Source organism: Osmerus eperlanus, chromosome 3 (assembly GCF_963692335.1).
Source record: "Osmerus eperlanus chromosome 3, fOsmEpe2.1, whole genome shotgun sequence".
Taxonomy (NCBI): Eukaryota; Metazoa; Chordata; class Actinopteri; order Osmeriformes; family Osmeridae; genus Osmerus; species Osmerus eperlanus.
The window spans coordinates 10333699-10357893 of NC_085020.1; the positions used below are offsets into that span (position 1 = coordinate 10333699).

General features: G+C 47.3%; 1 protein-coding gene across 5 annotated transcripts in view; it reads right to left on the reverse strand.

Annotated features, from left to right (window-relative positions):
* Positions 1 to 24195, reverse strand: part of myo16 (myosin XVI) — a 107220-nt gene that overhangs the window by 82659 nt on the left and 366 nt on the right. For 3 of the 5 annotated variants that reach the window (XM_062457150.1, XM_062457149.1, XM_062457148.1), the window contains exons 1-2: positions 12166 to 12468; positions 7591 to 7863 (exon numbers count right to left, since the gene is read on the reverse strand). In XM_062457150.1, the coding sequence (XP_062313134.1) occupies positions 7591 to 7863; positions 12166 to 12193 (301 nt within the window). In that variant the 5' untranslated portion in view covers positions 12194 to 12468. Of the gene's footprint in view, positions 1 to 7590; positions 7864 to 12165; positions 12469 to 18853; positions 19058 to 24195 lie in introns of those variants that run through there. The other 2 variants (XM_062457151.1, XM_062457152.1) reach the window with 2 other exon arrangements.

A 24195-nucleotide genomic window follows, 5' to 3' on the forward strand; every position in this document is an offset into this window, starting at 1 on the left:
ACTGTGTGTGGCTTGTCCTTGGATTGCCCTCGAGGGACTCACTGTGTGTTAACACACACACACAGGTCCACACGGGCACCAGCCCACTCACGTCACACCACGTCAGGTGCGGTCAGCTGGAGCACACTCACACACACAGATCAGCTGTCTAAAACACTCTCTACACCCGTCAACACACACGCGCGCACAAACGCGCGTGCAAACAGACGCCGTGTTCAGCAAAACAGATCCTCCTGACACTCACGCATTTATCTCTTCGCTTTACAACACCGGTGAACGAACAGATCTCTGAGTGATCGAAACAAATCTACAGCATTCTGGCGAGGAGAGAGGAAATGGAGGGAGAGGAGGAGAGGGAGAGAGGCAGTTTAACTGGGACTGGGATGGAGAAATGGAGTCAGAGGGTAAAGATAGAGAGAGAACAGAGGGAGGAAGAGAGCGAGAGTGGTTTAATTCTATGTTTCCTGCATCAACAACATGACTGGGTGAATAGTGGTAAAACATGGGAATACCTCACACCAGCGGTGTATCCACTGTCACCCAACAGACATGCAGACAGTATAGTATGTAGTGCAGGACACATACACACACTGCAGATGTGGCTCCCAGCACAGTTAGCTGTGAGGTTAGTAACCATGCCAATCACTGTCGTGATAAGTCCATCTCATGTTCACCATCAATGACCCCTGTGGTGTAGTTGAACTAAAGGAGTCATGATCTAAATAGATGTGGGTTTAATGAACACACATGCACAGACACACACAGACACGTTCTCTGGGCAGCTGGAGTGGGTGGAAACAGTCAGGCTGGACCAGACACACCCCAGTTCCATCATCTCTGAGCTTGCCTGCCTGCCTGTCTGCCTGCCTGCCTGCCTGCCTGTCCGCCTGCCCGCCCGCCCGCCCGCCTGCCTGCCTGCCTGTCTGTCTGTCTGTCTGTCTGCCTGTCTGCCCGGCGCTGCCCTCCTCAATTAACCAGCATGTCACATGAGAAGCCCCTCAATAACAGGCGCCATTCAGTGCTGTTTATCTTGCAGGTTTAGTACGCTCACACAGACACAAACACACACATATATTAGTCCTTAGTGTTTAATGGAGGTTAAATGGTTGATGGGAAACGCACCAAAGTCCATCTACATAATTATCTCCCCCTCCCTCTTCTCAATCCCTTGCCTCTCCCCCCTCTTTACCTCTTACGTAAAAAGGCATCCCTGGGATCCCTGTGTTTAGAGCTAAGATTAAACATAGAGGTAGATTTAAATTAAATGAAGAAGCAGATTTTGTAGAAGACAGCTGTTTAATTTTTTTTTTAATCAATAGTCTGGGCAGCCCAATGTGTCTGACCACCCATCAGTCAGTGTCTAATGGGTGGGGGGACCTGACAGACTGTAGCTAAAAAGAGGTCAGAGGTCAGGAGCTCTGACCCCAGAGTGGGCAGACTTGGAGACAAGCTTGACCGTGTGACCAGGAGACGGGGTCAAGATTGGTCGATGTGTCAGTACACCTCACTGTTGTCTCTACTATTGGACCATTTGTCAGCACTGTCCAGCTGTCTTCATTTGCCTGTATGCTGTTCAATAAGGCAAGGCCAAGCGTGTTTAGAGAAGGTGAATCAGCACGACAGTGGTGCGAGTAAAGTGTTCATGCAATACAAGTTCAGTGTATGTATGTGCATGTGGCTGACGACAGTTAGAGGAGAGAGAGCAGGGGAGAGAGTAAGGAAGCGAGGACGAGAGGCAGAAGAGCAGAGTGGAAGAGAGGGGAGTGGGCGAGGAGCAGAAAGAAGCAGGCTATCATTTGGGGGCAAAAACTGCAAAACAGCTGTCAGCACATACTATGTGGAGTTTCTATGGCAACCAGATTGGAGCTAACGGGGAGGGAATTAGAGAGATAAGCAAAGAAAAAAAGAGAGACAGAGAGAGAGAGGCAAAGAGTGTGTGTGTGTGATGTCGAGAGAGAGAGGGAGAGAGAGACAGAGAAAGAGCGAGAGAGAAAGAAGGAGAGAGAGAGGATTGAAGACAGAGGGTCGTAGGACCACAGTATCAGAAGAGGCACCACCCCTCTGACCAGCATTAAGACCTTTAAGAACACCACCATTCCACCGCCCAATCAAAGAATGACGTCATCTCCCCCATCAGCACATTCCAAGTAGGACCACAGCTTAGAGACAAGCCTCCAGCTTCACAACCACAGACCAACTGCTACCAGATGTAATGTGTGTGTGTGTGAGAGAGAGAGATATACAGTGAGAGAGAGAGAGAGAGAACCTTTATTAGACCTCATCAAGCCACACTTATCTCTCTTGCGTAACATGCTCATTGCATAATGGGCTATCAGGTAGCCTCTCCAGCCTGGTAACATCTGTAGCTGCCTGTGTGATGTGTGTGGCTGAGTGTGTAGCTAGCGTCTGTAAATGTCTGTGTGTGGCTGAGTGTGTAGCTAGCGTCTGTAAATGTCTGTGTGTGGCTGAGTGTGTAGCTAGCGTCTGTAGATGTCTGTGTGTGGCTGAGTGTGTAGCTAGCGTCTGTAGATGTCTGTGTGTGGCTGAGTGTGTAGCTAGCGTCTGTAGATGTCTGTGTGTGGCTGAGTGTGTAGCTAGCGTCTGTAGATGTCTGTGTGTGGCTGAGTGTGTAGCTAGCGTCTGTAGATGTCTGTGTGTGGCTGAGTGTGTAGCTAGCGTCTGTAGATGTCTGTGTGTGGCTGAGTGTGTAGCTAGCGTCTGTAGATGTCTGTGTGTGGCTGAGTGTGTAGCTAGCGTCTGTAGATGTCTGTGTGTGGCTGAGTGTGTAGCTAGCGTCTGTAGATGTCTGTGTGTGGCTGAGTGTGTAGCTAGCATCTGTAGATGTCTGTGTGTGGCTGAGTGTGTAGCTAGCGTCTGTAGATGTCTGTGTGTGGCTGAGTGTGTAGCTAGCGTCTGTAGATGTCTGTGTGTGGCTGAGTGTGTAGCTAGCGTCTGTTGATGTCTGTGTGTGGCTGAGTGTGTAGCTAGCGTCTGTAGATGTCTGTGTGTGGCTGAGTGTGTAGCTAGCGTCTGTAGATGTCTGTGTGTGGCTGAGTGTGTAGCTAGCGTCTGTAGATGTCTGTGTGTGGCTGAGTGTGTAGCTAGCGTCTGTAGATGTCTGTGTGTGGCTGAGTGTGTAGCTAGCGTCTGTAGATGTCTGTGTGTGGCTGAGTGTGTAGCTAGCGTCTGTAGATGTCTGTGTGTGGCTGAGTGTGTAGCTAGCGTCTGTAGATGTCTGTGTGTGGCTGAGTGCAGGCTGCAGTAGGTACCGTGTGCAAGTACTGTTATTTCCATATACTTGCACCATCTGGACAGTTGATGCTCTGTGTCCCTCCAATCTCCTTCCATTTCCATGTCTCTGTGCCATCGCCCCCTTCTCTCAGCACCAAGCTTCGCCATATCCAGGAAATTGCACTTCCTGAAACATGACAGCTTACCCACCTAAACTGTTTCCGCATTCCATCACTTCCTAACCCCTAGACGGCACCGATACAAACCTCATGCGTGTTTCCAATCTGTTGTAAATGATTATGGCACTCCTACTCCAACATTCATAGCCACCAAAGACCCACGCACTACCCATGTTTTCTGAGATGCTGATTCCTCTTTCGCTGTTCCTCGACCTTCTAGAACAATAAACCCCTTCCTCTGTGTCAGCGCATCACTGAGACCGGAAGGTTTCCATAATGGGCTTTGTCAGACAGAAAGGCTCTCTTCGCCTTCCTATCTCCAGAGGACAGGGTCCCGGTGGTGTGCTCCCTCTCAGTGGAGCCTCAATAGGTGACCTACTGATGGAATGCACTCAAAAGATTCTATCCATTAAAACAGGTAGTTTTTGCAGCATTACTGTCTTGCTGTACCTCTCTCTCTCTCTCTCTCTCTCTCTCTGTCTCTCTCTCGTTATGCTCTGTAAAGTGGCTTTAGCCTGGTGTGACAGTAAGACATGACCACTGCAGAGAGTCCAGGGAGGTGGATCAATATGTGGTTGTAACAGCCATGTCCCTGAAAACACACACACACTCACACACACACACTCACACACACACACACACACACACCACACACACAGGAAAGTGTGTGTGTGTCTGTACTTGCTGATCCAAATAGATGGGGCCAGGAGGGAGGTGATCTGTCCTGTCGACAGACATATTGTCTATCTCAACATGGAATGATGTTCCACGGCGTAACTGCATGTCTCAGTCTACTCACACATATGCCTGTGCAAACACACACACACACACATATCTGGACACAATCCTACACAATGTTCTATCTCTGAAAGAACAGAAATCATTTATACAGACCATCATCTCTATCTCATAAAAATCAAAATAATAAAATCAAATTTCTGTCTGATGGCAACTGCATCGATTGCCACCAGTGACACATACACACACACACACACACACACACACACACACACACACTGTACACACACCCTTCCCATGTAATCTAGGTGATCATTTTGGGATAGCCCAGGATGGTGATGTGAATGAATCACCAGCTGTGTCTCTGTGAAGGGAGCCGATGCCCATCTTACATACACATACTCACATGTACACACACACACACATCTCAGATGGAGTTCAGAGATGAGTTTAGAAAAGCAATTTCACCAAATGTCACCCGGCATGCAAGCCTCCAGTTTACATACGGCAGTGAGGAATGGAGGAAATGGGAGCAGGCGACCTCTCTTTCTATTTTCCTCCTGCTTCTTCTCACCCTCATTCTGCTCCCTTACATCCTCTCCCAACTCCACAATCCTTCATTTTTCTCTCTTTTTATTGAGTTTTGTCATCCTTTTGACTCCCCCCCCCCCCCGCTTTCTATCCATCCCCGTGATCCTTGTAAGTCCACTTCCTCCCGCTCTTTTTAGTCTTCTCCATCTGATCTGCTTCGAGTCACGGCTGATAACGGATCATTTGAATGTGTGTGTGCATGTGGGTGCACGTGCGCACGTGTTGGTTGTGTGTGTACATTTGCGTGTGTGCGTGCGTGCGTGTGCGTGATATGGCCATATGAGTTATCTCTGATTACTCAGCTCCTCTACAGCTGTGTGTCTATCTGAGAATCAGAGCCCCAAGCTGTTCCAGGAACCAACTTTAATTACAACAGGTACAGAGAGACAAAGAGGCCATGATGCACACACACACACACACAGACACACACACACTTTCAACAGCTAATGAGGCGCGAATCTAACGTGTTGCTCTCTTATCTCTGATTGTTCAGCTACCCTCAGTGTATTTTCCATTAAAAAAAAACCCTAAAAAAACAACGCTGGACAAAAGAAAACACTGAACACAAATAACGGGATGAAGGTGACACGAGAGCCCAGGCTCGGCTCGGCTCTCTGCCTGGCACAGCAGTCATGGGATACTGTTTGGAATCCGTCCATTGCTCTCATTTCATGACCAGGAAGATGGAGCAGATAAGGAACATCCGAGGAGTTATCGGCCTGTCGTCTCCATTCACCTCCCTCCGTCAAAAAAGAACGAGGCCGACTTCATCAACACCCTGGTGGACAACCCCCCAGGGAGAAACAATTGATTTCCTTTTCACACATGCCCCTCACCCATCCTCCCCATTTCCTCTCATCCAGGTCTCCCACCTCTTCTTTCCCTCTCCCCTCATCCTTCCAGTCGAGCTGCTTTTCCAGGGATGTGGTTAGGGAGGCTTGGTTAAGCCACAAATGCAAACCCCCATTTGCAGTCCCAACCCGCTAAATTATCCCATCATGTTTCTCTCTCCTCCTTATCCCCGGTCACTGCCTTCCCATTTCCCCCTTCCCCTCGCCCCCACCCTCGCCCATACTTGCTTACTTCTTCTCTGTTGGCAGAACCCTGAGATGTTCCGAGGTTGCTAATGGTATTCTGTGTTGTTACCTCCCTGTGGGGAGAGGGAGCCTGAAAAAGACCCAGGGACCCTGTATTGTACCACTGACACTGTGTCCTACATTCATTCACGCGTTTTGCCTGTTGGTCTCAACTACAAAGGAGAATGTCAATTAGAATGTCAGTTCCATCTGTCCATGCACGCGAGCAAACACACATATGCACAGGCATACACATGTTTTGCTGTCACTGGACGATAAAAAAAAAAAAACAGTTCATGTCTGTACACACACAGTTACAAGATAGTGACCGTAACAGAAGACAGTTACAAGGGACTTTCCAGTTGCTGCACACACTGGCATAGGACCGGTATTGTCTGACTGCACTGCAACCTGGGCCCTCATGAAACATTCCCCCGGTGTTTAGAATGAGGATACATGTCCACACATGCTGGATGGGTTTTGTCTTCACAGTCCACCCAGCACAAGACCCAGCAGCCCAAGCGGCTTCACAGCCATGTGGTGGAGAACCTTAAACAGTCCTCTGCTCCCCACTCCGAAAGCAAGCCACGCGGCTTCGAACTCCTTTGCTAATCAGCACCTCGCTCCACTAAAGCTGAGCTGAGGGGGCGAGAGAGGCACGCACACAGAGACGAAGCGCGAGTCAGCCAAGCGCACAAGTGTTTCAATATTTGTCTTTTGTACCCACACACAGGCGTGAGAGGGCAACGAGGGTGGAGCGACGTCCCGCAGAAGACCTGGTCTCATTAGTAATTATTTTATTTGAGAATAAAATACACTTTAGTGCTGATTCACCGTTCTCTGTCTACTGTATTTTAATGGTCACAGATCCTTGGATCTCTTGTGGAAGAAATTGGGATTTCCTGTGTGCTTACATTAATCACTAATCAATAGAACTAGTCATTGGATACTAGTTAGTACGTTTATCATGTAAGCTTGCTATTAATAACAGTATTAATAGAGAGTTCATAGTTGGAGCTCTCCTTGTAGTCATGACAAGGACCGTTTAGCCAGTACTTTCTCCTGACCCCGAACATCTATTAACCTGACACATAGACACAATATACTGTTATTAATAGCAAGCTTACATGATAAACGTACTAACTAGTATCCAATGACTAGTTCTATTGATTAGTGATTAATGTAAGCACACAGGAAATCCCAATTTCTTCCACACTCTCTGTCCCCACTACAGCATGCACATGCAATATCTACTATATGCAATTGCAGGAACACACACCAATATGAGCACATTGCAATCATTTTCCATAGCACTGTCAGGACAGATTGCCCATTATCACAATTTTCCAGGTAAAAAATACGCGACTTTGGGTGGCTGAATACCCTAATCTCCATATCTGATACTCGAAGAAATCACAGCACTTAGTAATCGCCTGCTCGTCTTGGATGACCCGGTCTTCGTTAGACAACTTGTCAGTCATACGGAATGTTGTGGGTGCAGTCTTTCACCTGAGTTTGTGTGAGTGTATCTGAATGTGTAACCGCATCTGGCCTTCTCTGAGATCACTGTGAGGACTGAGCAGAGACTGCACCAGCTAACACAGCTGCACACACACACACGCACACACACACACACGCACACACACGCACAGGAAGAAGTACAGACACACAAGGATGAAAGTCAAAGGAAGGTGAATCTATAAAGGTGTGCGTGTGAGACACTAGAAAAAGGCTCTCACAAATGCACACACACGCACGCACACACACACACACACCTTCTTTGTCATCGTGGCGTATGATGGCGTCCTGGATGACATCACCGAGACTGAAGCGAATACGGAGCTTTTTCCTGGGGCCGGGGGGCAGGGCTCGGGCCTTGACTCCGCCCTGCTGGCGCTGCAGGCTCTTCTCCCGCTCGTAGTACGCCCTAATTTGGTCGCAGCGCATCCTCCTGACCAGTCGCTGGCGCTGGCCAATAGGAAGAGACTCCAGAAGACACTGGTCTATCTCCATGTTCTGACGGAAGACGTTACATAACTGGAAACAACCTGTTGGGAGGAAGGGAGGGGTAGTTACATATCAGCAAGACACCAACATTAAGAAAAGCAAACCATTGTGCTTCAGAAAGTGAGAGAGACATTCACACACATACACACTGTCACAACAATAACCCAAGACTCCATCAGGGCGTACTAGGATGATGAAGCACACTAGCGCCGACTGTTTCACCTCGAGGCAAAAGTGTGTGTGTGTGTATTTATAATGAAGTACACTGGCACCATCTGTATAACCTGAAGGCGAGTCACAATGAAGAAAGGGCTCTGCTTTGTGTCTCTCCTCTCCTCTCTCCCCACGGACTGAAGCAGATCTCATGACTGAGCATATTTACTATAGCTTTCTCTCTCTCTCTCTCTCTCTCTCTCTCTCTCTCTCTCTCTCTCTCTCTCTCTCTCTCTCTCTCTCTCACTCTCACTCTCTTTCTTTCTCTTTCTCTCCGCTCTGTCTCTCTTTCTCTCTATCTCACTCTCTCTTTCATTGGAACATGGCCAGGAACGAGGTTCTTATTTACACTCAGCAGTCTTATCATGGTCTGCTGCTATAACTGACCTACTGTAGGACTCGTTGACTGTAGAAAGCTGGTTACACTGCCCAGACCTAGAGTTAACTGGTAAAAATTACAGTCTGCGTGTGTTGGTGTACCTTATGTTTGTGTGTGTACATGCATGTGTGTGTGTATGTGGGTTTGTAAAAGCATTGATAACTTCAAGAATTCAGGTCAGTGATGGCCTACAGGGGTGTAGAGGAGGTTCAGGAAGGCTGGCTCTGTAGATAAATTAGAAACGCTTTCTCTCTCTGACTCACTCCTCTCATCTACGCTTCTCTCCTCTCTTCTCCTCCCTGCTTTTCTCGTTTCCCATCTCTAATCGACACAGGACCCACACACACCAGCAAGACACACAGAATTTAAGATCTCTCTCTCTGTCCTATAGACACTCTCTTTTTGTCCATCAGTGTTGTGTTTGATTTATTGTTGTTTACAGAAACTATTAGATGCAGCTTGTGTACAACTTGTGTTTCTGTCATTATCTGTTCGGCATTAGTTGGCAGAGTACATCCTCAAACACACATGTTTGTTTTACTATCCTAGTGTGGACCAATTCTCTCCAATTCAAAATCTTGCTATCCCCAACCCTTAACCCCTAACCCTGACACTAACCCCTAACCTTAACACTTAACGTAATTCTTACCCTAACAGTCTAACTCTAGCCCTAAACCACCTAACCCCCCCTAAAAATAACACTTTACTGTAGACTTACACTTCTGGTTCCCACATGGGTGGTTACAAGACCACACACACACAACAACACACATTGTCCTTGGACTGTGACCACCTGTCTCGGTAGATAACTGCAGTATGCTGATGTTAGGGTTTCAAACACAAGGGTTTATTGAACATGAGTTCATTAGCGCATCTGTAGCGCAGGTCTCAGTGTGCCAGGGCAGAGCAGAGCTAGTGGTCAAAGTTTGTGAGCTGTGCAGCTGGGAGTCGGGGGAGGTGGGAGGGGGGCAGTTACAGAAAACAATGAAGGATGAAGGAGCCAGTAGTATTGTGGATGGAAAAAAAGGGGAAAAAGGGTGAGTGTATTTATGTAAGTGTGTGTGTGTGTGTGTGTGTGTGTGTGTGTGTGTGTGTGTGTGTGTGTGTGTGTGTGTGTTGGACAGCCAGCACAGCATGCGGTATGTGAACCAGAGGTGAACTCACCAAGCCCCCAGCAGCTCAACACTATATATCCCTCTACTCCCTGTGTCTCTGTCTCCTCGCCTCTTTGAAAGAGACAGAAAGAGGCTCTTTCTGTCTCTCCTTACCTCTCGCTCTCACCACATCCTTTTCATCTCCTCTTTCACTGGCGTGCCGCAACCTGTCAAACGTTAATGCTACTTCATTTGTCCTCCCGTCTCCACGATATCCCTCCCCTCCATCACGCACTTCCTTTCTCCCCCCTTCTCCCCTCTCACTCCCTGTATCCCACTCTCCCCCCCCCCCCCCTCACCTTAAATCCCCTCTCCTTTTTCAGCACGCGCCCACCTCTTTTCCTCTCTCTCCTCGGAGGAGACAGCTGGGGCAGGTTTATGACAGACTCATGTGGAGCTCGTAACTGGCTTTATGGTTGAGAAACACACGTGATGAGCTCCCATTAAAGAGTCCTGACTCACACACATTCAGACGCCGCACGAGCACGAGCAGTACACACACATACACTCGTTTTGCACACACACAGATTCAGGACACTGGTTCATGTACTTGTCCTCCTCGTAAACCATCCCTGGTAAACATAAAGCTGGAGACAGTGTCATGCTGTCTGACCCATAAACACATGTTATGTGTCGGGTGACATGTTTCATTGACGCTGACACAAAGGTTGATGTAGCGCTGACCAATTAGTGTTTTCACATATATATATATATGGAGAGAGAGAGGATGGAGGGTGGTCAGAAGGTAGAGGGAGCTAAGCAGTGCTGGTTGAGGACTGCAGCTGCCATCGTCACACCGCCAGTGATTTATCAACTGTGAAGCATCTCACATGGGCTTCAGTTAATAACACTGGCAAGTGGCAACATTTCACTGTAAACCATAATACACACACACAGAAACACACACACACACACACACAAAAAGACATCTAGAATGTATACGGCATATATAACTCTCAAAATCTAACCAGTCACCCTCAACCTAGCAACCAGGCAGCCATTTATGAATATTAACCCCAAATTGTGGTTTCTCCTGCACTGGTCTGCAAATGAACACCAATGCTTCCGTCTCTCCTAGTGCATGTCAAAAAAGGCGGGACCACACACACACACACACATACATTTAGCCATTTAGCAGACGCTCTTATCCAGAGCGACTTACAGTAAGTACAGGGACAGTCTCCCAGAGGCAAGTAGGGTGAAGTGCCTTGCCCAAGGACACAACGTCATTTTGCATGGCCGGGAATTGAACCAACAACCTTCTGATTAATAGCCTGACTCCCTAACCGCTCAGCCATCTGACCCCCCTCTGACATATACACACCAATATAATGCATGTAATCCTTAAACTGGCCCTTTTTGGACCCTCCTGTCTCTTTGTGTCTCTCTTTCTCTCCATCCTGTCGGTCCATCTTCAGCCTGGGGATCTAACCAATCTATATATAACCAATATAGCCGATTGAAGACACACACAGTCATCCTTTGTGACAGTCTCTTTCTTTCACCACTCAATCCATCACAGATCCCTCTCTCTCTCTCTCTGTCTCTCTCTGTCTCTCTCTCTCTCTCTCTCTCTCTCTCTCTCTCTCTCTCTCTCTCTCTCTCTCTCTCTCTGTCTGTCTGTCTGTCTGTCTGGCTGGCTGTCTCTCTCTCTCTCTCTCTCTCTCTCTCTTCTCCCTTTCTACGTCCCTGGAGCCTTCTCCCTAATTCCTTGGTCATGCACTTTCCATCCTTTTATCTCTCCCTCTCTTCAGTATTCTCATCCACCCTCCTCCTGTCTTCCCGTCTGTCCATCACATATCCAAGCCTGTCACTCTTTTACTCTCAAACTCCACATTTATTATTTCTCTCTCTCTTTCGTTCTCTCTCTCTCTCTTTCATTCTCTCTCTGTCTCACTGTCTCTCATCTCTTGCTATCTCTAACCCCCCTCTCTCCCCATCACTCTGTCTCTGTCTCTCCGTCTCTGTCTGTCTGTCAGTCACTCTAGTAGAATTACCCAGACTCCCTAGAAAGCCTCCTGATACCTGCCGCATTCACCAGTCAACTTCACACAGCTGCAGTGTGCTGCATCACGGACACACACACGCACACACTCACACACACACATACACACACACAATGACCGCATACAATATCAAAAATGAATTACACATTTCAAAGACTCACATGCTCCCTCTCTCCCAGACAAGCGCACAGACACACACTCACACTTAGGTTGTCAGCATATAGTATTCAGTACAATGACACACAGTGAGACCACCTGCAGTGATTGGGTCTGGTCTGAGAAGCTAAAATGACAGAGAGAATTAGCTTCTGCAGAGAGAGAGAGAGAGAGAGAGAGAGATAGAGAGAGAGAGAGAGAGAGAGAGAGAGCAAGCCCGCTGAAACACACAATGTCGGCAAAACGGTGAGCTCATGCCACAAGAGCACACCCAACGGCACACCTCCCTGCACACACCTCTGCAGACGCACTCTCTCCCAAACCCACACACACACACCTGCCCCACGCTCAAAGATGGCAATGACAGCAAGAATGACAGAGAGAGAGAAAGATGCGGTGGACGAGAGCAAATAGAGATAACCTGATGTTACTTACAGCATTTGATAAAATGGTAGTGGGACATGTTCTCTCTGAGGAAGCAAACACAAGCAGTAAGTCAGTCAGGCAAGGAGGCAGGCAGGCATTCAGTCAGCAAGTCAGTCAGTGAGAGGCAGCTACAGGTTCCAGCTCTCTCTAAGACAGAGCAGCTGTAGTAAAGCGCCAGCAGGCTGCATAATTCATGGTCCTTTCCACACCGTCCTCACTACCGCTGTCTACATTATTTACTCAGTATCGCTCAGGTTGCAGCACACACACACATGCTCGGGGTCTCGGTCTCACACACACTGTATCGTGGCGATGCAGCTCTCCTCGCCGTTGGCTAGATAACCGCCACACAACCTCTTCCCAACCATGACCGGCACACGTGCTCTGCTGACGTCACTGACTGGCAGCCGGCTCAGCCCCGCCTCCCGCCCCGACACACCCCCTGACGCAATGCTTCCCTCTGCTAACGCACATGCGCGCGTTGACATGCCTGGCACTCTCACACACACACAAACTTTCATCTCTCCCCCTCTCCAGTGAAAGGGCGTAAATCATGAGTGTGACTTTGCGCTGAAGATAAGCTGGAGGAGAGAGAGAGAGAGAGAGAGAGAGAGAGAGAGAGAGAGAGAGAGAGAGAGAGAGAGAGAGAGAGAGAGAGAGAGAGAGAGAGAGAGACAAAAAGTGAAAAAGCGAAAGGGAGAGCAAGCAAAGAGAGACAAGAACGAAAGCATACAGGAAACGGGGACGACGGAGATGGATGCGGAAGCTGAACGACAGAGCTGAAGGAAAAAAACCGAGGCGGAATTCAGAGAGGGACAGGAATGACTGACAGAAGGAGGGAGTAAGCAGAGCAGTTAGGCGAGATGAGGGGAAGGTAAGAAAGCAGTAGAAAAGCCAGAAAGAACTAGAAAAGAAAAGGGGGCAAAGGGAAAGCGACAGCGAGACATCCCGAGATGGAGAGCGGAAGCGAGGTAGAAGAGGACAGCGAAGGGGAAGGAGGGAGGGGGTGGGACTGAGAGGGATGAGCGAAGCTGCTGCACTGCGGTTTAGCTGCTGTGACAGGTTGAATGTTCACCGATGGTCACAAATGAAGCAGTGTTAAACTGGGAGTCTTTATGCACTACATTTCCTTTGTCGCGCCTCACGCTCACACACACGCACGCACGCTGACACAACTCTATTTCACACTCATGTGGGATGTGTGTGTGTGCCTGTGTGTGTGTGTGTGTGTACAAGTCTGAGAGAGATAGCGAAAAGAAAAAAACAGAGCGTCAGAAAGAGAGACAGATGTATTTTGTTGGAAAAGAATCCGATTTGCATATCATGAAAATTGGAGAGTATTACAGAGTATTACAGTGTGCATGTGTGTCTGTGTGAACGGGTGAACGACTGGGTAGATCAGGACTAAAGCTGGATAAGGACAAAGCTGGAGTCTGGTCCACTATTCTACAGTATCTGCTGGATGTGTTCACATTGTGGTGTTGTGATTTATGTTTGTGTGTGCATGTGTTTGTGTGTGGGTAGTATTGACCCAGGTTGGTATCACATTTGCTGTTGTTGAATCTTTTTTATTTTCTCTGATTTATTTTTGATTATTTTTCCATTCCCTCCAACATCAATTCAAACACGATTGAAAGAGACAGGGGCCAACAAATAAAAATACGAGAGAGAGACATAGAGATAGAGACACATAGGCAGCAAGAGAGGCATTGAGATGAAAGTATGTAAGGAGAATGACAGAGAGCTGCTGAAGTGAATTCTGTCATGTGGAATCAGGTCACATTTTACTTACTGCCTCGGCAACACACATCCTAGACTGAAAAATAACCACAACATACAGTGTGTGCGTGTGCACATGCATGTGTGTGCAAGTGTGTGTGCTAAAGTCTAGGCGAGTAGGCTCGCTAAAGGCATGTCTGTCTGCAGTGAGAGACAGGTCCCCTGCAGTAAAAATCACACTGATCCTGCTGGTGTCTGTCGGGAGTGAGTGTGTGTGTGTGTGTGTGTGTGTGTGTGTGTGTGAGTGTGTGTGTGTGTGTTTGCATCGGCGGCAGTGGGGTTTGCATGGAATTTGTGTTAATGTGTACGTGTGTGCATGTGTGTGTGTGTGTGTGTGCGTGTGTGTAAAGGTCACTTTGTGATCGATATCTGCAAAGACATCGCCTCTTGATAATGTCCAAACCTGTTACCAAGAGGAGAGTGCTACAGTAAATCACGTTTTCCATAGACACACATGCTCTCACACACACACACACGCACATACTCTGACACACACATACTGTATCCACACACATGCTCAAACAGGCCTTACATTCAACACTGAAACAAATCATTATATTGCACCAAATAGAAGTTATTGGGTGGGGTATGTCTAGGTGACGTGCATGACTGCCAGACACAGTCAGGTCATGCTGGTCTTGTATTCTATTTCTAACACCACCTTCTGAAAAAAACTAATATGTAAAATATCGGTACTTTTTTGTTCTATTTACGCAGATATAGAAGAAACGAGAAGAATAACGTTTTCTTGTTCATAAAGTGCGACACAAACGCATGCAGGGAGCCGCGACACAAACAAACACACACACACAAACACAGCCCACTATGTCACACACACACACACACAAATTCTAGAAGTTAAAGGTGACATCCATGACCCTGAGATACAGCCTGGACAAACTGTCCGCCGAATATATTTTTTCTCTGCATTTTCCCATGCCGCTGTCCTTCCTCCAAGGGCCACCAGGAGCAGCGGTCAGGCACAACAACGGTGACCAGGGGTCAAGTGTTCACCTATATCCTGGCCTGGGATACTGGCAGGACAGCAATCTGTTCTGCACATGTTTATATCGGTGTCCTTTGGCTTGTGCTGTGTGCGTGACAATGTGATGCTGTGATTGTACAAACATAGTTATCTGACTATAGGTAGCGATGTTAAAAGCTAGGGACATTTGACGACATAAAGGAGGAACGGAGACACATGGACACGGCTGCCCGTTGATTGTTGCACATTGACACAGTGTCAACATTTCGCATGGATTTGCTTTTGTTTCTAGGCGGCTTCTTTGCCTATCCTTGATTTGCATGTACATTACCATACAGAGGCTACCACTTGACCACTATTGAAAATAAAGAAGATTGAAGTAGATTGACACATACAGGAAGTTTGCTGTGGTCGGATGATCCATGACAGTGAGTATTTAAGGATAACAAGCATATGGCAATAAAAGTAAACATATAGTAACAGCAAAATATGCAAAAGAATAGTAACAAGGTGCATCATATAGTAACATGTGGGAGTCGATGTAGCAAGGATATCAGTCAACACTGAACACTGTCAGTGGGTCGCAGACTCTTTCAGAACATGCTCGCTGCACACCCAACTGCACACCCAACTGTAATACATTTGTGGAAATGTCAGCACATGATAGATTTTTGGCTGTCATTTTGTCTTATTAGATTTTCACAGGGCTTGAAGGAGGAACACCCCACTTGTCCAGTCCTGCCAGTCCTTATCATTGACAGTATCATTTAAATCCTGGTCTGTTTCTGCTACTGCCACTGAGGCTAATCTACAACAAGTCTGATAAGTCACTTGAAATAATGCTTCCGGTTCACCTTTGGCCTCAACACTCCTAAGGAATGGGTGTGAGTTGGGTACATCTCCCCCCTCCCCCCCCCCCCCCCAAGACCCCCACCCTACCCCCACTCCCTGCAGAGAAGGGTGTTAGAAAACATGAGCTGGGACCTCAACAGATTAATTATTCATCTGGTGTGATATATTTACACTGATAAATATTTATCCTTTTTACATCATGAGTTTCAGATCTGGTAGAATATTAGCATAGCAAGCCTGCAGAGATGCCTAGGAGGAGAAAACTCCAAACACCAAGGGGCTTGATGGCCTGCACATGCTCACATCGCCCAACAAGAACAACACTCTCTCTTGACTCGTTAGTGCCTCTAGAGGTTCAGATCTGCAATTGCAACGGATGAAAAAGAAGCTTTAGGTGCTGTATCTCATTTCCACAGAGCAGATGTACAGTAAATGGATGAACTGACTTTGGGTGTGGGTCCACCTTTTTTATTGTCATAAAATGAGGACAGATTCCTCAAAAACATCTGTTTCTTTTTCCCTTCTACAGAATCCTCATCCAGGACTGAGTGTGCGTACGTGCGTGTGTATGAATGTGTTTGTGTGTGTGTGCATTCCCGTGTTTGTGTATTGAGATAATAGACCCTTGGAAACAGTTGAGTTGCTCCAAGTTCAGGGCTAGTTCAATGTTTCAGAGCACACAGAAAGACACAAGACTCAGTGTCATCAGCATACACACGTAAACACACACACACACACACACACACACATAAATTAACAATTTGATCTAAAAAACTACTACCAGTAGATCTGCTTCCCTGTTTGTGTAATCTCAGTATTATGATCCCATAGGCTGGATTACTGAATAATCGGTCCCAGTCACCAGTGTAAACAGCTCAGAACCTGGTCTGGAGCCCACTGCAGCATTAAGGAGATCCAATGATAGGTAAAGAGGATAGAAATCGGTGCTGATCAAATGGCAGATGATCCTGTCCCTGCTACATTTCATTCTGCCATCTCTCTCTTTCCATCTCCTGCCAGCACAATAGACAATAGTGGAGAGAGAGGCAGAGGAACAGACAGATAGAAATGGAGAGAGAATGCCTGGAATACAAGGAAGAGACCATCAATAACTGGCAGCTCAAACAAAAACGCCTGTCATGTCCACAATGCAACAGCCCTGTGAGTAAAATGTCCTTCCCCTGATCCAGACACAGACAGATACTCACTCATACTTTTGAACACCATGTGAAACGACACATTGCACACACTCTACCACCAACCCACCAAACAGTGACACGCACACACATGCACACACTCATAACACATACACACACACAGAAAAGGCAAATGTGGTTATCCTGTGAAGCATATATAACAGCTGTTGCCACTGAATGGTACCAAGTGCTAGGCCAGACCAGACCCCATAGCTCAACCAGCTGTCTGACCGTCACTGACCACAGGAAGACAAGAGAAGGAGAGAGAGAGCGAGAGAGAGAGAGAGGGGGGGGAATCCTTTAGGTCTCCTCTTATACCAGGTCTAGCTCCAATACCATGAGCCAGTCATGTCAACCCAAGGGTAACAGCCTCCAAACACACACAGCTTTGCTCAACTTAGCACTTGCTGGCACACACACATCATACACACACACACACACACATACACACACAGACATACAATAAACTGGAGATCAGACCACAGCCATGCAAGCCAGAGTACTTCACCGGTAGGGGCGAGATGTGCTCTCTCACACATGCACACACCCAACCTTGCTGACATCAGTGGGGTGTGAATAAAAGTGTCTGAGGTTAAGAACTGCTAATACGTAAACATCCAATAGCAGCCTTCACTACAAGTCTGTAAGGACAACAGAGGGGAGGGAGACAGAGAGACTGTCCATTTCTGTCTGTTACTGAAAGGGCCCATTTCTGGGATAACAGATTAGATTAACCTGCCTGTGATGGAATCATTCACCCAGGCCCATTCATCATGGTTGAGAGCCTGTAGCCTATAGGCCAAAGACTGGCTGCTTCCTTCAGTTTTTAACTGGCACTTCTGCCCAGAGACATGTTTTTAAATCACATCAGCCATACAGTAGTCTTCTGGTACGTAATTCTGCCTCCACACCAACGTCATGACAGTAGTTATTGTTAGGTACATAACTGCCAGATGCAGTATTGCTAGATGCAGTGTGATGACATGATGCTGCCTGTCACTTTACATCATACTGTACACACACACACACCACAGAAAATCTAAAGACAGACCAGATGATCAACTAAGGGTTCTAGAATGCCCCATGGACAGTGAAAATACATTACCATTACCATGATATCACATTCCCTGCCAATTAGGGTAATAAATGCAAGAACTCAACAGATGACTCAAGAGAGGAGTTTGATTGGCTTGACCATTACTTCTTACTTGAAACTTCTGACCTTGGTTGTTTACAAGATAGCGTCTTGATGGGTCAGACTGGTTGCAACATGAAAAGGAGCAAGAACTATTTTGAATATCAAAAGGCTGCAAACTACAAAAAACAATGAAGGACCTCCATTTTACTCCCCCCCCCCCCACACACACACACTAAATCAGTTACACAGTGCCTCAGGAACAGCCCATGTATTTATTTACAGACATCAACTGAGCTGACCTTGAGTGAATACTGACTTGTCATGATTCACAGAACAAGGAGGGATAAACATTGAGTTTTTAACAGTGAATTTCACAGAATTCTTTCCACATAAACATATCCTCACCCCCCGCTACGTGTACACACACAGACACCCTAAGTATTTCACGGTATATTTAGAACCATGACAACTGCACAGAACATCTGCCTTTCCTATCATTATCTAGCCTGGAGCGGTACACACACACAGACACATGCACACAGCTTCTGCACAATGACACTCTGGCACACATGGTTTCTCTCCTACGCACTCCAGCTCTCTGTGAACGCTCGCTATCAGCACAGAGAGAAGAGAAGAACGCCACACACCACACTTCAATGTTAACCTCAAATAAACAAAGAAGGAAAGAGAGAGAGAGAGAGAGAGAGAGAGAGAGAGAGAGAACGTATAGAAAAACAGGTGCCCTACCAGAGACCCATCCACTGGGAACAAGGGATGAAGGAAAGAGAGAAGCGTGTCTGTCCGACCAAACGAACGATAGCCCGCCTCCCACACTCCTCAGCCAAATCTATTTCACACTCCTTCACCTCCCCGCCACTGTGATGTCATTCATTCATCCGTTTCCACGTCGCCATGGAAACTACGCCGCTTGGAGCAGTTTGTTCGTCTTTCGTCTCTCACTCACTCCTCCCCTCCGGCTCCCTGACCCCCCTCCCCCACTTTGAGGGGTGCAGTTACACCCCCTCTGAAGTTCCCCACACCCCCCTCCTCCCTGCCTGCTGTCCTGAAGTCAGCCATAAGCAGGGTTGGGAGAAGGGGAGGGGAGAGAGGGGAGTCAGGAGGGATGGACGGTTACAAGAAGTCAGCTTTGTTACTACTAGACAGTCCTGTTCCTAACAATAAATGACAACTACTGTAAATACATCCAGATATTCAATTTATTCTAAAAGACACAAATACAAATGTATTCTAACAGACACACATACAAACACACACACACACCACAGTACTGTCTCGGATCCATGGAGCCATGGACCAGCCCCTTCAAGGTGATGAATAGTTAATGAGGTTCCCAACTCCATCAGTAGACTCTCTCCGCTAATGATCACCATGGTGACCTTGGGATGGAGGCAGGACACCCTCTCATTTAACTAATCACACATACACACACACACACATACTAACACACTTTGTCTGGGGTGTCCCCAGCTATTTAAGTAGCTGTCGTCACATCATTGTACCCCCTCACCCCCCCCACACCCAGACGCTTTCCTTCCTTCCCCACCCCCGTGATCTATGAAGGAGGGCACTGATGGTATTCCATTAGAGAGAGAGAAAGTGAGAGGGAGGGAGAGAGAGAGAGAGAGAGAGAGAGAGAGAGAGAGAGAGAGAGAGAGAGAGAGAGAGAGAGAGAGAGGAAGATGAGATGATGGTATAGCCAGGCAATCAGACAAAGACACTAAGAGAGAGAGATGAAGACAGGAGGGGAGGAGGGGAGGAGGAGCAGGGGTGGATGTCGTTTGTGGGGGTAAGGGCAGCATTCAATCTTGCTGTTACACAATTATACAAACAAATGCAACGTTTCCATGTAACAAACAGCCCTATATTCTTCCAGCTAGCACACTCCTTCATCTCTCCTCCCCAGCTCTCCATACGCTATTGCCCCACTTTCATCAACATCTCTACACTTCTCACTCTATCTTCCACTCATGGGAACCCATGTTCATCTCCCTTCTTCCTTCCTCGTTTCCTCTCCATCTTTTTCACCCCTCCTTTGCCTCTCTGTCTTTCCATCTCGCTATTTCTCTCTCACTCCACACTGTGCAATGCCCTCTTCCATATATTTCCCTAAAGGTGGCTATAAGTTTCCTCCTCGACCACTCTTTCTGATGTACAGTATCCTCCACCCCTCTCTCCCCATCCGCTGTTCCGTTTCTCTCCATCGACAACACCATGACCATGACCAGGCTGGCGTCCCTGACCCTCAGAGAGCACACTCCATTGTCAGAAGCCTGATCTTAATCAGTCGGAATATGAACAATGGCGTCTTAGAGATTCATGCACAAGCACACACATGATTTGACATCACACGCGCAAAACCCGCACGCACACTCACACTCATGAACACACACACCTGTTCTCTCTCATCTATCTTTGAATAACCCTCTGGCTGCCTGGCAAGATCAAAGCCTGCTCTTAAAGGGAATGTTTAAAGGCTTGCGCGAAAGAAGTTAGCACAGCTCTGAAACTAGGCTAATACTGAACTCTCAGATCTGTTTGGTTGTAGGCAGTTCCCATGTTTCAGACCTGATGTGCATATGTATGTATATGTATATATTTCATATGTGGATAGACAGACAGACAGACAGACAGACAGACAGATAGATAGACAGATAGACAGAGAGACAAACAGACATATAGACAGATAGATAGATAGATAGATAGATAGATAGATAGACAGATCGATAGATAGATAGATAGATAGATAGACATATAGACAGATAGATAGATAGTACAGTATACAGTATATAAGTTGATATATACATTATATTTGTCCCACACTCACACACATCATTTATATCTATATTTATTGCATGTGTATGAGTGTGTCCTGCGGATGACGGGAGCAGCAGAGTGGTTGCATTCCGAGCACCTGCCCACCCTGACATTCCAGGACAGAGAGAGAGCCAGCTGCCTCATCACACACACCCCCTTCCCTCCTCTCCCTTTCTCCCCCTCTCCCTACCTTCTTCTCGTTTCAATCCCCCACCCCCTTCCCCCTCATGCTATAGTATCACTACACACACCCCCCTCAATGTCCACTCCAATCCAACCCTTCTCCCGATCCTACCATTGCACACTCTTCACTGTACTGCAGCCACCCCTAACACACAGAAGCCACACATAAACACATGAACACACAAAACACATGAACACAAATTCATACACATAGACTGTATTTATTTACTGATTTAATTGTGAGTTAATAGCTTTCACAGATGAACAGGTAACCATACACACACACAGCAGGGACAGGTCCTGGCAGGCCCAGACTGACCCTGAAACGGTTGCCCTCGCTGACATAGTAGCCAATTATAGCCCAGGAAAAGAAAGAAAGTCTCCAAGGCTACCAATTACATGCCAGTGGCAGGCAGGCAGAGCCTGAAAATGAGGAAGTGTTGTGTCAAACTAAGAAACTGCTACTCCCAGAGACGGTGACCTCGAGGTCTGCCAAAGCTAGCTACCAAACTGTTGGAATATGTTTGTATGGCATGTGTTTGGCTTGACTCATCCTTCTGGTCTGACTAAGTCTTTGACTGGGTGTTTGTGACTTAGCCTATCCTCTGCACTGTGGCCAACAGACACAGACCTCTGACTTCTCCAGTTAAGGGAAAGACCTCCACACAGCAGCAGTGCTGTGCAATGCTTCCCAACACCTGTCCTGTCCATCGTATCATCTGTCTGGGAACTCTGCCCAAAACCTTTCTGAAAGGAAAGGGTTTTCCTAACTTTTTTTTCCCCCAAGCAGCGGGTTTTACGAAATATGTTCTTCGTCTTTGCAGTCTGGACTGCTTCATCAGCTGTCAGCCCATCGACGTCACACATGAAATGGATCCATCTCTGTGTGAATGAGAGAGTTGCTCAGGAAATCCAGTAAGCTTTGTGACCCCATCTGAGCTAATAATAGTGACATGGTGGGAACTGTAGAGACCCAGACTATACAGACCACAGACCCAGACTAGACAGACCACAGACCCAGACTAGACAGACCACAGACCCAGACTATACAGACCACAGACCCAGACTAGACAGACCACAGACCCAGACTAGACAGACCACATACCCAGACTATACAGACCACAGACCCAGACTAGACAGACCACAGACCCAGACTAGACAGACCACATACCCAGACTATACAGACCACAGACCCAGACTAGACAGACCTCAAACCCAGACTATACAGACCACAGACCCAGACTAGACAGACCTAAAACCCAGACTATACAGACCACAGACCCAGACCATACAGACCACAGACCCAGACTAGACAGACCACAGACCCAGACTATACAAACCACAGACCCAGACTATACAGACCATAGACCCAGACCATACAGACCATAGACTCAGACTAGACTGACAAGAAACACAGGCTAGATGGAATAGACAGACAAGACAGACTTGAGATCCAGACTAGCTGGCCCTAAGACTCAAACGAGACAGACACTGAACAGACCAGAGACCCAGTTATCCAATTACTGTAGGTTACTAGGGTGAAGCCAAGTAGAGTATATAGACTCTTATCATCCAATCATCCATCCATTAATTCATCCATTTGGGGGGGTTTAACACTTTATGGCCATCATTCCAATTCCCCCGTCAACGGAAGTGTAAAATAAAAATGACCCGAACAGCGGTTCAAGGTAGAAATGATCATAACTGATTTTCTTTTACTCCCACACCCCGTGTAATTAATAAACCTGTTTCATGAAAAGTCACAAACTGAGAGAATAAGATGACCGTGGGGCCTTAACTGTAAATGTCAACTTGTACTTATTTGGTGCATCTAATACAGTTGCCTGCTGAACCGTGTGAGGTGTGGGTCAGCAAGAGGAACGCTTCAAGAGGAATTACAGTACTTTCCACAAACACCTTTCATGCTCTGACGGCAATCTTTCAAGCCTCTCTTTAGGAACTCTGATCACTTTCGAATGTGACCACTATCCAGTTTCAATGGCATCCAGTGACATAAATGATCCCATAAAGAACAGAGGGTTTAATGACAAAGTCTGAGAAGATGTGGTCCAACAGAGAAAGAAAAAAAGATTTAAAAAGTGAGAGTGAGCCAGAGAGAAGCGTGTGTGGAGGCTCTGTGGTGCCCTGCCAGTCCTCCCCCCCTCTCCCCCGCCCCCCCCCCCCCCCTCCACACCAACCTCACCAATCTGGGCTGAGCTACCGAACAGATGGGTCTTGCTGTCTTGCACTAGTGTACATCCACTTACACGTACACAAACTGCACAAGGCTCCACCCACATTTGTGTGCACACACATCACCTCCTGGGGGGGGGGGGGCTCTTTGCTGAGAGAGAGCCACAAGGCAGTAATACATCAGACCTCCTCTTAAATCAGGTTACCATGAAGGATCTGTTGAAGAGTCTTCAACAAGCCACCCCACCTCACACCTTAGAACCACACACACACACACATGCACACACACTTATACACACTGCTGAACCCCTGAACTTCTGTAAGGCAGTGAAAGGACCCATCTGTGAGTTGGTCTGAAACAAAGGCAGACTTCTCTGGAGGGTGATAGAGGCAGAGTGATGGGTTTCTCTGCTACTGTGCTACACACACACACACACACAAACACATACATGCAGCACTGAGTCAGAGCAATCTGTCCACCACCATTCCCTGTCTCCTTACCTCAATCAAACACACTCATAGACACACACACACACACGCACACACCAACATAAACAGACACACACACTCATTGTGCAGCATCTGGGTAGGAGCAGCCCACGATCCCATGAAACTGGGATCTTCCCCAACTGCCAATCCCCTCATCCCCAGAGGGGTTTCAGTGTGTGGTGTGTTGTGTGTGTGTGCCAATAAACCTGTTTTTCTCTGCATGTGGTGCCAGCCGGCACGTGGGCACAGGCTCGGGACGAGCAACACATTAGCTAACAAGAACAACAATGACAACACACACATACACACAATGACAACCCAACATTTCTCCCGAACACAAAGCTGCCAGTATAATACTGTATCGAACCCTTGATATACCTTAGTAAACA